The sequence below is a fragment of the Prionailurus viverrinus genome, chromosome C1 (assembly GCF_022837055.1).
Source record: "Prionailurus viverrinus isolate Anna chromosome C1, UM_Priviv_1.0, whole genome shotgun sequence".
Lineage (NCBI taxonomy): Eukaryota > Metazoa > Chordata > Mammalia > Carnivora > Felidae > Prionailurus > Prionailurus viverrinus.
This window is the reverse complement of record NC_062568.1, coordinates 163,568,774-163,585,260: the sequence shown is the minus strand read 5'-3', so window position 1 is coordinate 163,585,260 and position 16,487 is coordinate 163,568,774. Positions and strand designations below refer to the sequence as shown.

The following is a 16,487-nucleotide window of genomic DNA, read 5'->3' as shown; positions in this document are numbered from 1 at the left end:
GAAAATCCCAGGTTAGCTTCTATACAAGTGCAAAATAAAATATTCAAAACAGATGAGATGCTTGCAATGGCTGTAGGAACACAGGCTTTGGTGTTAAACAGTCCCAAGTTGGAATGTGATCTTTCCTACTTAGAAGATGCAAAGACCTGGTTAAGTCTGAATCCTTCTGAGCCTCCATATCCCCAACCGTAAATGAGACTAATAATACGGCACTTGCTTCGTCGTTATGAGGATTGAATGGCACGAATGGGAAGCGTGCAGCAACTCTGGCACAGAGGTGTTAAAATAAATGAGATGTTCCCACTTCCTTACTATGTGCTGGCATTGTACATAAAGCTTTATGTGCAGATAGTATTGTTAAAACCATATAAACATGAGGAAGCTAAGGCCTGGAGAGGTTAACAGTCTTCCCAAGGCCCGTGGCCAGAAGTAGCAGGGCCAGGATTTGGACTAAGAAATCTGACTCCAGAGGCCTAGCTCATAATCATCTGTCTCTATAGCCTCGCCTCAGTGTGAGCCAGCAACCCACCCACAGGGAAATGATGAATAGAATGCTTCTGGAATAGATGAGTTTTAGAAGTCATTGGTATTGGTAGATGGAGTCACTGAGGTATCCTAGGGTGAAGGAATGTTACTTAAATATGCAGAGATAAGAGTGGAAGAGAAGGTACTCAGAACTGTGCCAACAAGCAGTTTTGCTTGAACAGCTCAAGAGCATTAAAATTTAAGAGGATATACAATGAGGAGATAAGAATCATGTGTATAATCAACTCCAAATTTTTTCCTTAAAACAATAAATAGCAGTCTTTCATTAATGACCCGTTATTTCATCTAATCACAATTTTTTCAAAGTAAGAAGTAAAAATTTTTTGTGGCCTTGTCAAATAGATGCCTCAAATAGCTCAATACAGTATCTTTTTTTTTTTATTATTCTGTCCTACCTTATCAACTGTGTAAGTTGTAAAAAATAAATCTATTTTTCTTTTCAGTTCACCAGCCCACATTTCTAATTTACCTGTTGGCCCCCACCTCTCATGTCTAGCACCCCCTTTTAGTACAGCTGAGCAGAACCTTAACTTCACAATCCAGTGTCAACACATAGGGCACATGGTAAGAAATGTGACCTTTTTCTATTGATAGGTTAGAGTGTCTGCTGTTTTCTTGTATTTTCATTGATAACTTTAAGAGAAATCACAACAGTAGTCAAGCAAAAGGGAAGAAATAATGAGTTTTTCACACAGACTCCTGAACAAAACAGATTGACAGGGAGTTCAGCATTTGAGCAATAGTATATTTCTTTTATTTATAAGATTCATTATGGGGCACCTCAGTGGCTCAGTTGGTTAAGCGTCTAACTCTTGATTTCGCCTCCGGTGATGATTGCATGGTTTGTCAGTTTGAGCCCTGTGTTGGGCTCTGACAGCACGGAGCCTGCTTGGAATTCTCTGTCTCCCTCTCTCTCTCTTCCTCCCCTGCTTGCACACCGCACTCTCTCTCTCAAATAAATAAACTTTAAAAAAAGAGTTCATTGGGGCGCCTGGGTGGCTCAGTCGGTTAAGCACCAGACTTCAGCTTAGGTCGTGATCTCATGGTTTGTGGGTTCGAGCCCCACATCAGGCTCTGTGCTGACAGCTCAGAGCCTGGAGCCTGCTTTGAATTCTGTGTCTCCCTCTCTGTCTGCCCCTCCCCTGCTTGTGCTCTCTCTGTCTCAAAAATAAATAAACATTAAAAAAAAAAAGAGTTCACTGAACACCCAGAAAGTATTGAAGAGGTTTTAATTCAGGCTACTTTTTTTTTTAGTGTGTGTTTATTTTACTTACTTACTTACTTACTTATTTATTTATTTTATTTATTTATTTATTGAGAGAGTGTGAGCAGAGGAAGAGCAAAAAGAGAGGGAGACACATAATCCAAAGCAGGCTCCAGGCTCTGAGCTGTCAGTACAGAGCCTGATGTGGAGCTCGAACCCGCAAACTATGACCTGAGCCGAAGTCGGACACTCAACTGACTGAGCCACACAGGCGCCCCTGGGCTACTTTTATGGAATAAAAACTACAGTTGATATTTTTCTTCCATTTAAGTGTAAATGAAGAGAAATTTCCCATTTGACTTTTGTAATGTTGCAAAATTAAAGAAGTTTATGCTGGAAGTTGAGCTCTGTAAACACCATGTTAGGAGGAGTTCAGTCTGATTCTGTCAGTCCAATGAAGGGGGGCTGTTTGGCCTCCAAACTTGAAACACCAGCGTGACACAAGTCATTACAAGGAACTTGCGTTAGTTTCTCCCTGCACTGTTTTCATAAAACTGGCCCTTGGTGTCATCTTGGCAGTGTTGCTGGGATCTCCTGAAGCCACTGACCCAGCACGTTTTCACAAAGCCATTCCCTTGAAGCAGTTCAGAGGAACCAACTCTTGGCAGTCTAGATGCTCCCTGCATCCGGAAATTTCATAAATCAGAGTTAAAACAAAGAATGGTCTAAAATCTGTTGCTGATACAAAATCTGTAATGTAAATTGTCTGGATTAGGGAACCTCTCCTGTCTCCTGGGAGCTGCCTTTATAATTGCTATAATAAAGAATGTTTTCAGAAGCATGTGATGATAAAATGAAAGTAATGAGAAAGACATTTGGAATCCAGCAGAGTCATCTGGTTGTAGAACTTCTTAATATTTTCTTGTATTGCTTCTCTACTCCCAAATTCACATAAGAACCTTTTTATTTATTTTTTTAAGAAAGTAGATTTGGTTTGGATCTTTTTTTCTTGTCCTATTTGTTATACTTCTGCAAGAAATATTTCTTTATGTTTGACTTCACGTCAATTTAATTCTGATTCTGAGGTTCCATACTTCTGGGCCAAGGCAGAATCACCCTCAGTCATTTCGCAGGCTCCTCAAGCTCTCAGGGTTCTGGTTTCCTCACAAAACTCCCAGACATCATTGGTGGGCCCCTGGCCATTATCATCAGTCCCCCCCCAGTAGTCATCAAGCCCGTCTTACCCAAGCCTTCATGACCTCAAGTCTAGAAATGCTGTTGCTTCCAAGCCCCAGTGCTTGGGACACAGGACTTCTTCCAAGGTGGGATCCATTGTGCATGGCTTGTGGCCCCCTTGACCATTGCTTGCAGAGTCTTGTAAGCCAGTGCATGTGCTGGGGCTGGTGTGGCATGGGGGACACTGGGCAGTGCAGGGCTTCTGCACTTTTCATGGGACCCACAGATCTCTGTTTCTAGTCTCCACACAGAAGCTCTTTTCCTTTCCCAGCAGCCCTCCAATACAGCTGGCATAATCCTTCCAGCATCATATTTTTCAGGCCCTTCAGTCTGATAAACAGCAGAAAGAACCAATGGCTTCTGGCTGCTTTAGTTTTCAGCTCTATAAAAATCCTCTACTTGCTTAACATGAGGGGGGAAAGTTGTGTGAACATATTCAACTGAATATTTTAAAAGTAGTCTCACCAAAATATATGTACATATGATAGAAATATTTGGGTGTAGAGATGTACATTGTCTGCAGGGATCCTTAGGAAACTGTTGATGGTGATTGTCTCTGGGGAGTGAGACTGAGGGAAAGACCAAGGAGGCAGTTTATTTCTGTGGTTTACTACATGCTGTGGTATTGCTTGAGTTCTTTACATTGGTATGTGTTATTTTTATGATGATTAAAATTTAAGGTTATTAATTTGAAAAGATAGGAATTTTTTGTTTTAATTCACTAACCATGAAATACTTTCCTCAGCCCAAGCTTACCTGCCTTAGGTATTGTCCTGATTTTATGGCTCAGAATGCTGAGTTCAAGAATTAATTTGCCCAAGATTACACAATGGTGGGTCAGAATTGGAACCCACGGCTGTCTTACACTTACTTAGGGTCATGAACACCCTTCCCCCTCCTCCATGCTTCATCCTCCAGGGTCATTTCACTCCACTTAAGTTCTTTTCTTTCATTGCCCAAGTAATGGGCCTGACAGACCCCCTGCATCAGACCACACATCTATGCCAAATCCTTGAATACTAATAAATACTTGAAACCATGTTTCAAAATATACCATAAAATGAAAATAAGAATGACGCACAGTTCACCTCAAGTTCATACACAGCAGCAATGTACAGGTTAACAGTAAAACACAGGGGGGAAGTTTACCTTGAAATATTAGGCAAAGCCAGTTCTAAAGGAATGAAATAAGAAACTTAGGAAAAATTAATTATACCTTGGAATATATGGTAACTGTGTATTTTATTTACCTTCAGGTCCCATAAAATATGACACTATTAGCAAATGGCAATTTATGGGTCGCTGCCTATGGTTTGGTTGTTTGTGTAAGGAAGCATTTATGGTTGTCGAAAATTAATAAGAATTTGTTTTTTCTAGGATGCTATAGTTATACACGAAGTCTACGAAGAAGGAGCAGCGGCCAGAGACGGAAGACTTTGGGCTGGTGACCAGATATTAGAGGTATAAGACTATGAGTTTCATTTAATACTAGCAAATACAGTTCCCTTACTGACCTTGATCCACAAAGTATTTATTCACAGTCTTGTACTCCATTTTATCCTCACTTATCTCTCTCCCATTTAGCAAAAGATGTACCTTACTCTTTTTTCTTTCTTTAATGTACATTGAATAACTATAATCAGAATCATGGCAGATCATCAATCTAAATCTGTGAAAACTTTTTTAAATTAAAGCAAAAGTACAACCTATAGTTCTATAATCTTAATATCAAATGAGAGTGCATAGTATTGCAACTTGACTTGTTTTGCCGCTTCACTAAACCTGTCTAAATTCTCCTAAAAACACAGACATATGCAAAAACATGGACAGCCGATGTTTTAAAGACTTCAGTGCTGTTTTAAGTATTGTTTTCTTACTCCTAATAAATCGTTAAGTAAAATGCTTTCCGCTTTTGTTTTCTAGTTGATGAAAATGTAGAATCTTCTCCCTTTAGGGAGAAATGAAATGTTTAGCTTGCCTCTTTCAAATGGGCTCTCAATTAGCAAAGGTGTTAAAGCCTTTTAAAAAATGCCAAAGCAGGCAGTATCTGAACTAAGGAACGGATGAATGGCAGGTCAATGCCAGGCATTCTGGTAGGTGGAACGAAAAAGCTTTTTTGATGATGTGAGACCTTTAGGCAACATTTATTTCTTTCATTGGATGAATTTAATTGAATAGTTAACATTTTATGGTGGGCATGTGCATTTTTGCTTTGCAACTTTAATACAGCACATTATGAATGACATCATAGAATTTTATTTCCCCTTTGGTGGTTCAAGTTTGCCTCCCAAGATGAAACCACAGATATAATTAAGGGCAGAAAATATAGGCAAGAAAGAGTTAAAGGAGAGGCCGGGCTCGCTGCAAATTAAATTCAGGGTTTCTCTGCAGACCTTTACTGTGCTTCATCATTGGATTAGGACATATTCCCAGTACATTCATTAAGGTACAAGTGTATGAGGTTAGAAAAATAAGCGAGGCCTCTTTGGGATTTGGCTTGACTGCTTTTGCATATAACACCATTTTTTAGTGGTCAAGAGTTTCAAGGGTTTTTTTTTTTTTTCTCCCTAGGTTTTCTAATTAACTGGTGTTATCATAATTGGCTTTATAAGATGAATAGATTGAATATTCAAAAGAGTACAGATGCATACATGCCTAGATACATGATTTGTAAGCCCATGGATTATTCTATAATGGTCACTTGAAACTAAATCTAATCTGTGCAGCATTTTCTTGATTATGGTGATGGTTGCATACGTATAAATCACATAAATTAGCAATATAAATTATATACTTTAAATGTAGTTTATTTCATAACAGTTATACTTCAGTAAAAAAAAAATCCCTTTTTAAAACTATTTGTATGGGATATCTCAGCTGTAGCTGTTCTCTTTCATATTCATGTACAAGTGAATACTCAGGATAGGTTAACATGAAGAAGGCAATTAAGTGAAAGGAGAAATTGAAAACTCAAACCATTTCCTGGCATCCATCTGAATTATATTACCCAATATGGATGGATGGTCTATACTCCTCATTAAAGATGACCAGGACATGGGGCACTTGGTGGCTCAGTCAGTTGCACGTCCAACTTTGGCTCAGGTCATGATCTCACAGTTCGTGAGTTAGCCCACGTCGGGCTCTGTGCTGACAGCTCAGAATCTGGAGCCTGCTTCAGATTCTGTGACTCGCTCTCTCTGCCTCTTCCCTGCTCACGCTCTGTCTCTCTTTCTCTCTCAAAAATAAATAAACATTAAAGATGACCAGGATATAATATAACAGTGTGTGTCAACTAAAACAAAAGTTGTTTTTTTATTGATCAGGAAATTTTACCCCATGCAGTATCTAGTCCACAAAAGCATGTCATGTGTTTAGTTAAGAAGTAGCTGTATGGGGGCACCTGGGTGGCTCAGTCAGTTAAGCAACCAACTTCGGCCCAAATCATGATCTCACAGTGTGTGGATTTGAGCCCTGCATCGGACTCTATGCTGACAGCTAGGAGCCTGGAGCCTGCTTCGGATTCTGTGTATGTGTCTCTCTCTCTTCCCCTCCCCTGCTCACACTCTGTCTGTCTCCAAAATAAATAAACATTTAAAAAAAAATTTTTTTTAAAAGAAGTAGCTGTTTGGTCAAGTAACATCATGTTTCCTTTGTAAGCAGCTTTAGACCCCACATTTGGACTTGTGCTAGTTGTGGTTGATGTGTACAGATGCATAATTAGGCATCATCAGCCTTTGGCCTGCAGGTTTGCCTTGAGAAAACAGGCCAGCTTTGGCAGTACATTTCAAGACCGTGAAACAAGATAACTGTGTATCAGCACTTTCCACACAATGGCCTTTCTACTTATGAGAGTCCTCTACATTGTCAGTGGCCTTTCATAATCTTAATTCTATCCTCTTGTTAAAATCAGGACAAGCCATGGGCCGCCTGACTGGCTCAGTCAGAAGAAAATGCCACTCTTGATCTTGGAGCCGTGGGTGCGAGCCCCACATTGAGCATAGAGATTACTTTTTTAAAAATTGGGACAAGCCAGATTTTGCTGACAAAGATCTAATCCAGCAGTTTTTTAGCATGGCAAGATTTATGATTCTGTAATTAGCGTGAACTGTCTTCTTTCCGATTCTCCTTTTAGGCTCAGTCCCTCATCCTTCCCTAATTCTACGTCCATTATCTTCTTCTATTTTTGTGCAAGTGGGAGCAGAAAGAGTAAAGGGCTAATGCCTGGTTTTCCCTGTGGAATAATGTAGTGAGAACGTGCTGGCTGGTTTGGTTATTCTTTCCCTGGAAAGCAGTGATGTCCCCACTTCCTCGTCCTGCCCAAGAGATGTGATACATTCCCCTTGATGACTGGGGCCTCCTATGGCTCTTTGTCTCAAGTAGGGAGCTCTGCAATTACCACCCCTACCCTTCTACAATCAATGCTCTAAATAATGCATATAGTGCTTCTGTAAGGCACTTAAGGTAATACATCACTCCACAATATTTGAGCTGCACAGCGATATTTCTCTTACGATTACTGGTGCATTTAGTGGTGCCTCTTGATAAGCAAAGGAGGAAATGAAAACTGTGAACTTGGAGCAGATGTCTTGGATTTGGGCAGTCATCTTCATGCTGGAATTTAGTATAAATTGCTTTTATTATATTAGTTTCATGACAGTGCTTTTTATGGAAAGTATAATTGCTAGGGCCTCTCACAAGCTATTTCAGAGGCTTAAGAGAACTCACCTGGAGTCCAGGGAAGTAACTATTTTGCATTTGAGTAACAGAAGTGGTCTGGTGTGCCATCTATTGGAATACAGGGAAATAATCACTTCGGACCACATTTTCTAGAGACATTGTTTTCCCCTTTGTCCTATGGATTTACCTCACAAACAATGAGAGTGCACTCATGGGCCTAAAGTAACAGTGAATGCTGGCACTGACTGAAAACAGCCCTGACAGGGGTTACTTCAGCTTCTTATAAAATCCCAACTTCTAACTTACATTGCACTTAGCTGTGTGCCAGATCCTGTGCCGAATGCCTTAGAGGGTTTATTTCACTTAATCCTCACAACACTAAATAGATATTATCTCCAATTCATAAATGACCCAGTTGAAGTTTAGCTTGACTAATATACATAAGGTTTCACAACGTAAGTTAAAATCCATGCTCAAACTGAAGGGCGTCTGTATCTAAAACCCATACTTAACCACTGTTTGGGTTGGGGTTTTTTTGTTTTTGTTTTTGTTTTCATTATTATTATTTTTTAAAGTAAACTCTATGCCCAAGGATTTGAACTCATGACCCTGAGATCAAGAGTTGCATGCTTGGGGGCACCTGGCTGGCTCCGTCAGAGGGGCATGCAAGTTTTGATCTCAGGGTCGTGAGTTTGAGCCCCACATTGGGTGTAAAGACTATTTAAATAAATAAAACTTTAAGAAAAAAAGAATCGCATGCTCTGGCAACTAGAGCCAGCTAGGCACCCCTTAACCACTGGGTATAGTTAATGTAATTGAGAACACAAACACAAGATATACCAGAAAAGAAAAAGCATCATGAAAATTAGGCTTTTAAACATTTTTTCTGGCTTATAGAATCAGCTTTAAATAATTGCTCAAAACCCACCTTCTCCAAGAAAGGCTCATTGCTCTCTTCTCCCTCTCTGTAACCAATCTTTATGCCACAAGTCACTAGTCTTTGGAATGTTAGAATTGGAAAAGCCTGAGACCAATCCCTTATTGTACAGATGAAGGAATGGAAGACCAGAGATAAGCTTGACTTGCCCAGGACACACAGGGATGGACTAGAACATGGAGTAGAACCAGCATCTTGAGGGAAGTCTTCTATTCTGCCACCCCACCCCCCACCCCATCACCCACCCCACTACTGGCCATGACCTGTGCCTACTCTTCCCTTTGTGTCTTTTCCTAGCTATGACCTTGAGGGAGTGACCTATGACTCCCTTCCTTTGAGTCCTTGGCCATTCTTCCCCTCAATTTCTCCTTTTTGTTAAATCCACTAATCCATAACAGTACTTGACTTTCTCTGTGGCAGGGGATCCAATAACTCATTCTAAGAGTACATTGAGGGGTGCCTGGGTGGCTCAGTTGGTTAAGCAACTGACTTCAGCTCAGGTCATGATCTCACGGTTTGTGAGTTTGAGCCCCACGTCGGACTCTGTGCTGACAGCTCAGAGCCTGGAGCCTGCTTCACATTCTGTGTCTCCCCCTGTCTCTACACCTCCCCTGCTCACGCTCTGTCTCTCTCTGTCTCTCAAAAAATAAATAAATGTTAAAAAAAAAAATTTTTTTTTTTAATTTTTTTTTTTTTCAATGTTTATTTATTTTTGGGACAGAGAGAGACAGAGCATGAACGGGCCAGGGGCAGAGAGAGAGGGAGACACAGAAACGGAAACAGGCTCCAGGCTCTGAGCCATCAGCCCAGAGCCCGACGCGGGGCTCGAACTCACGGACCGCGAGATCGTGACCTGGCTGAAGTCGGACGCTTAACCGACTGCGCCACCCAGGCGCCCCCAAAATTTTTTTTTTTAAATAAGAGTATGTTGAGGCAGAAGGGTATAGAGACTAAGGGTGGGAAGATAGTCTGGGTTCAAACCGTGACTAGCTATATAACCTGGGTCAAGTCTCTTTAGCCCCTCCGTGACTTACTTTCATCATCTGTAAAATGGTAATGGTGCCTATTTCAGAGAGTTAGTATAAGGATTAAATGAGTAAATATTTACAAAGGGCTATTACACAAGCACTACACAAACATTTCTTAAGTAAAACACAAGTAAGTTTGAAGAAGTAAATAAGTAAACTGGCTATATGATCTCCATTTAGCAGACAAGAAAACAGAGGCTTATTGAGGGCCCACAACTTGTCCAAATTCACGTGATTTACCGGAAGCAGAGCCATGGCTTTACTCAGTGCCGTTTCCAGTACAGTTTGCTTCTAACTTATGGTCCTATTTGTGCTCTCTCGGATCCAGGTTCAGAAGGGTGTACTTCAAGGGGGTTTCGACACTGTCAGAAATACTGGTCTCTCATTTTTTTTCCAGCTTATTCTAAAGTAGTTGTGATGTTTGCAATTAAGAGTGAGGACATCAAATTCAAGAAGCAAACTGAGTCCTAAAATGCTGACCAACACTAATGTTCATTTCCCTTTTGACCTCATTTACACGAGGCCGTTAGACCCTTCCACCCCTCCTGCTCCCTTTCACCCTCCCCCCTCCCCAACCATGTTGATTCCATAGTAGAGCTCACAGCTTTGCAAAACAGCATTCCTGTGTGTACTAAGCACCCTCTATGCTTTTGGGGTAGGGGAGGATAAGGGCTACCTCCTTTATACATGAAGCAGCTACTACTGCCAATAGTTGCTACCTGCCTTGGGAACGGCTAGAAATTTCCAGAGGTTTGTCACTGGTTGGATTAAAGAGCTCCAGACAGAACCGGCATGGAGGTCTCTGCTGTCAGCAGCCCATCTCAGATGTCCATTGTTCCAGGTTAATGGGATTGACCTGAGGAGTGCCAGCCATGAAGAAGCCATCACAGCCCTGAGGCAGACCCCCCAGAAGGTGCGGCTGGTGGTGTATAGAGATGAGGCACACTACAGGGATGAGGAGAACTTGGAGATTTTCCCAGTGGATCTGCAGAAAAAGGCCGGCCGAGGACTGGGTCTGAGTATTGTTGGGAAACGGTAAGGAAATACTATGCAAGTTAGGATAGATTGGCCTTTCCCTTCAGAGCCCTAGGGAGCCTACAAACACTGAAAGGTAAAGTCTCGTGTAAACTAATAGTATGGCTTCTAAATTCAACCTATCTATAAATATTAAAATGACATTGGTAATATCTCTGAGCAAGATCTTACCAAAAAAAAAAAAAATGTGTCATATGAAGATAGAACCTGAAGCCCAGTCAACTGAGACTATATTTGTTCCCATATAGAATAAGAAGAGACTCGGGGCGCCTGGGTGGCTCAGTTGGTTAAGCAGCCGACTTCGGCTCAGGTCATGATCTCGCCGTCCATGAGTTCGAACCCCGCGTCAGGCTCTGTGCTGACAGCTCAGAGCCTGGAGCCTGTTTCAGATTCTGTGTCTCCCTCTCTCTGACCCTCCCCTGTTCATGCTCTGTCTCTCCCTGTCTCAAAAATAAATAAAACGTTAAAAAAAAATTTTTTTAATAAATAAATAAATAAATAAATAAGAGACTCAAAAGGGTTTTTATACCTTGGAGTCACTTAGATCTGAGGCTTTACCCAAGAAATAGCTAATATCAAGAGATAGGTTTATACAGAATTGGGTTAAGAAAATTCCGGAGTGCCTGGGTGGCTCAGTCGGTTAAGCATCTGCCTTTGGCTCAGGTCATGATCTCATGGTTCGTGGGTTCAAACCCCACATCGGGCTTTGCACTGACAGTGTAGAGCCTGCTTGGGATTCTCTCTCCCTCCCTCTCTCTGCCTCTCCCCTGCTTGTGCTCTCTCTCAGTGAATAAATAGACTTTAAAAATTTTTTTAAAGAGAAAGAAAATTCCTCTGCCATGAGTACCATGTTAATCTTATGCTGTTAACTACATCTAGCTGGTGAGTTTCAAAAACTAGCTGAATAAGTGTAGTTGAGAGACAAATTCTTTATGACAGTAGTTTTCATTAAGAAAGATGTCCCCAAAAGGTAACTTGCACCAAAAATGTAGGTAGATCCTGGTGGCTAGGCTTTTCATTTGAAGTCTGTGCCACTTACCCATATGATAGGCATTATAGAATAATATCAGTAGATTAGAGAAGTAAGTCATATCTTGCAACTGCAATTCCAGCTTCCATGGTTTACTGGTTTTAGTTATTTGGTGTGTTTTTATTCCAACAGGGCTGCAAGATTGTCAGGTGACGCCCCAATATGGCCTTAAATGGTTATCAACCATCGTCTTAGGGAGCATTGAAATGGTTTTACATATATTACATCCTGTGCCTTCAAAGACTTCTGACGGCTAGCCCAGTGTTTTTTTTCCAGCAGACCAAGCTGTTATTAAAATAAAATATTAGAGAGTTTTTGAGAGCACTGATTTTGTGCCAGGTACTGTGCTGTCCTGATCTCATTCTTCAGCACTGTTAAATCGTCACTCAGAAAATGCATTACAAATCAAAAACGTTGAGACTCATATTTCTAAACAAACTTCCTGCATACCTGGTGCAGAGCACCTGACAGAACCCATGTTGAAGTTTGCTTACCTGTGACACATGCATATGCCTGGCAAGATTCCACAGAGAGTAATGGTTTTTACTTTATTGCCTCATAGTGGATTGATAAAACCATCTTCGTACAACCCTAGTATTTCAGATTGGGTTTGTAAGGAACATTCACGTTCCTTAGCCCAAAATGTTCCATTGTAAAGGATCAGGTGTATACGCTTTCACAATGCACAATTCTTTGACTTAGCAATTCCACAACTAGAAATGTATCCTAACAGTATTCTTGTAGATATGTTCCCCATTTGCACATTGTTTGCAACAGCTAGTGACTGACAATAACCTCTATATTTTATCTATATATTTTACTCATCATGAAAGTAAAGAACCTCTGGAGAATCGAATACAGCCTTAAAAAACAATGAGGAAGCCCCAGGTGCTTTCTCCACTTTTTAACCTCTTGAATTTGAGACATACAAATTTATTTACTCCTCAAATAAATAATTATAATTAAAACCTTAGTAACAACAGGAAAAGGAAGAGTGATAAAACTAGAAATTGATCAGATACTAGTAAGTGAGCTAATCTATAAGGAAATAACTTTTACATTTTAAGAGTACTTAATCTATAAGGAAATAACTTGTACATTTTAAGGGGTGCCTGGGTGACTCAGTCAGTTAAACGTCCAACTTCGGCTAAGGTCATGACCTCGTTGTCCGTGAGTTCATGCCCCGCGTTGGGCTCTGGGATGACATTGTGGAGCCTGGAGCCTGCAGCCTGCTTCATATTCTGTATCTCCCTCTCTCTCTGCCCCTCCCCTTCTTGCTCTCTCTAAGAAGTAAACATTTAAAAAAAATTTTTTTAAGAGTACTATGCTTTTTAAAGTGAATTTCCATTTCATTTCACTAAGATTATCCTCTTGCAGAAATAATGCCCTTGGGCCAATAAAAATGAATTTTACAGTAGGCAGCACAAATAGGTATAAACTATTTAAAAGGCAAGCACTCTGAGGTTTATCATTTGGGAAGTTAGGGGATATAATTGGATGAGATGGCTTTGTAGGACCATTCTTCCAAGCGTTAGGATTTAGTGAAACTGTGTAGAATGTCAGTAATCTCAGATTTACTAAAGAAATACTAAATTGTGCCATTACCCACTGCTCTATGGTATTCACAGAAATGGAAGTGGAGTGTTTATTTCTGACATCGTGAAAGGTGGAGCTGCAGACCTTGATAGGAGATTGATTCAGGGAGATCAGATCTTATCTGTGAATGGGGAGGACATGAGAAATGCCTCACAGGAGACGGTGGCCACTGTCCTCAAGGTGAGTCCCCAGGCTGCTTTTTGCCTGGCTGGTGTAACTAAAGTCTGGGGACCGGGGCGGGGGACAGTTCTAAACTGGCTTGGTTATAAAATGGGTTAGACTTTCTGCTAATTCGAGTTTTAACTAGAGATCTAAACTCTGATTACTTTAACCCATCATAAACAGCTTTACAAGAAAGCTGCTATAATGACTAACAGGATTGAGGAGTAACCTCTTTGGGGATTTCTAAGCTAGTTTTTATACCTGTGAGAATCCAAGTATCCACAATTATCCTCAAGTGCATTAGATGGTATAAGTTCTCCTGGAATCACAAAATTCCTCCTTCTGTCTCTAACGCTGTATTGTCGTGAATTTACCCAATCTAGCTTTTACTGCTTGAGGGACCACTAAAGATTATCTAGACCAAGTCCTCTGATTCACAAAGGAAGTTTGAAAAAGTAGAGCAGCACGCCCAAGATGACAAGGGTCTGCTTGAGTGGTTTTCTCACCACGAGAGCCATTCCTCACTGAAGTCATAGGGAGGCAAAGGTTCAGAATTCCTTCCCTTCCAAGTGTCTCTGCAACATGGACCCTACCTCCTTTGGAGGAAACGGATTAATAAAAGCTCCTGTAACTTTGCATTGAATTATAACCAGCTGCGTCTTATGCTGTTTCACAAATAGCTGTGGAAGCTTTTGCAAAGACAAAAGAATTTTGTTTATTGCAAGATCCTGATTTTCTAGTGTAGTCAACTCTTGGTTGTGACTTAGGAGAGAAGTTATTTGTAGATTATCTCCATGTCTGATTTCTCGGTCTTCCTTTCACCCACTTTTCCTTAATTATGTCACTGCTCGTGAATATTCCATCAGAAGGGAAAAGGAAAAGAGGTGAATTGAAATGTAATCCTTTTACCATGTTTTAAAAAGTCATGAAGTCATGACGTGAATACCGCTGAGTTGGTGAATTTCTGTTGTTTTGTGTGATTTTTTGAGGACTGAATTTCCTTTTTGCCTGTTGCTTTTGTCACCCGTTTACAATTGTTGGCTGCAGAGATGAGCGGAGGCCCTGCCATGATAATTTTAGAGTATAAATGCTGGTTTTCACCTCTTTTCTTGTCTTTCCAAGTGTGCACAGGGGCTGGTGCAGCTAGAGATTGGAAGACTCCGTGCTGGTTCCTGGACCTCCTCAAGGAAGACGTCACAAAACAGTCAGGTTGTTGATGGCTTCCCATCACACTGACTCACCTGTCCCCACTGAGAGAAAGTCCCCATTTCATAAGTGGTTGTTTGGAAATAATGTATAATATACAGCATATTCACAATACCAAGTTCAGTGCATTTTAATGTGTTTGAAATAAAAATGAAAGGTGGGATGGAAATTCATTAATCCCTAGATTTTTCTCTCCTTTATTGCCTGCCAGTGTTTTCTCAGAACTACTTTTGTTGTCCACTATTAGCTCTGTATTGCCTATGCATGCATGTACACAGCTGTGTTTATTTAAAAAAAAAAAAAGAAAGAAGCAACATCTGGTGGCAATTTGACCCTCATTAGCACAACATTGTTCTATTCGTTCAATTAAATATTGCTATAAAGTTAACTTGTGAATAGCCACTCACACATGCTGAGGGCAATTAATGGTCTATTCCTAAGAGAGTGAAGTATGGGGGGTTATCCTATGAGAGGGAGGCCTTAGTGGGTGACATTTTGTAGGTTAGCAAACATCTTATGTTTATTTGCAAGGCTGATGTAAGTGCCACTTTTTTTTTTTTTTTAACAAAGTATATTTCAAAGTTTTGGGGTTTTTTATTTTGTTTTAATTATAATGGCTGAAAAAATCAAGATGGTAGACTATATGTTTAGTCCCATTTGGTACATAATGAAACTGTAGAAACCTGCCTGTGACCTCCATTCCCCTTTGTGGGTTATAGATGGGCCTTTGTTTTGAGGTTAAAAGCATGAGTTTTAGTCCTCTCCCTGGTTGCCATAGGCTTAAAGCCTCTCCAAGGCCTTTGTTCAGAAGTCGTTCTGAGTTTGTGGTTTGCATACAGGAATGCTTCTGGAATGCTACGAACTGCCTCTTTTGCTTCATTGGTATTAGAAAATAGGTGAAAAAAAATACCATTGTTCGGATAGGATCACAGACTAGGTATCTTGTCTTAGAGAATCTTGAAAGCAGTGAAACCCAATAAACATCATGTTAAGTTTAGAATATTTTATCTCTTTCATTTCTGGTCTACACAATGAGCAGCAAATATCATGTGTACTAAGACACAGCGCTGCCATGGGACTCCAGGAGTAAATGGTTGATAATGATTCTAACCAGACTTGTATCAACAGTGGGAACCTCAGATGCAAAATAGTTGTCTCAGCTTCTTCCTTAGTGGAAGATTCACTTGTTGAGTGATTTCACTAATGGCTAATTTCACTAATCTAACAGGAGGTTAGATTATCCCTGAACAATCCTAGGGATAAAATTTTTCCTCTTTGGAGAATATGGGAAGGCGCCACAAAGGAGGCCCTTTTGGGTCTCACTGCAAAAGGAGTTTGATAGGTTGAAAAGAGGGAGAAGGCATCCCAGACAGATGGACTAGCATATACAAAAGCACAAAGGGATACAAAGGATTCCAGTGTTTTAAGAAAAGTTTGAATTGAAGGAAGAGGTAGTAAGTAGAACTAGATTTCTGCCCTTGAGGAACATGTATAAGAAGAATGTCTTGGGTGATTAATAAAGTTCACACTCAGGTTAAATGCAGAGCTAACAAATTTAGAAGGTCTATTATTAAATGTCAATAAAACCATCATCACCATTTATCTGATATATAAATGTGAGCTGTTCTATTTTGTAAACCTGAGACAGTATCAAAGTGCCTTACCTTCTTACACAGAATTTTTACTTCAGGGGGTAGAAGTCTGACTCAGTTTTAAGAATAACAGTAAACATGTTGTATCCTTACTTTCTCCTTAAAATTTGGCTAAGATTATATGAGAGGCAGCAGTCATATTTGGCTAATTGAAAGAAGGCTTATAGCTGGCTGTGGA

The 16,487-nt window shown here is 40.4% G+C and overlaps 1 protein-coding gene across 2 annotated transcripts in view; it reads left to right on the top strand.

Annotated features, from left to right (window-relative positions):
- The window catches only part of PATJ (PATJ crumbs cell polarity complex component), a 367,631-nt gene that overhangs the window by 315,451 nt on the left and 35,693 nt on the right, over positions 1–16,487 (top strand). For both annotated transcript variants that reach the window (XM_047870413.1, XM_047870411.1), the window contains exons 35-38: positions 4,364–4,447; positions 10,470–10,663; positions 13,322–13,469; positions 14,574–14,660. In XM_047870413.1, coding sequence (XP_047726369.1) covers positions 4,364–4,447; positions 10,470–10,663; positions 13,322–13,469; positions 14,574–14,660 — 513 coding nt within the window. The remainder of the gene's footprint in view (positions 1–4,363; positions 4,448–10,469; positions 10,664–13,321; positions 13,470–14,573; positions 14,661–16,487) is intronic.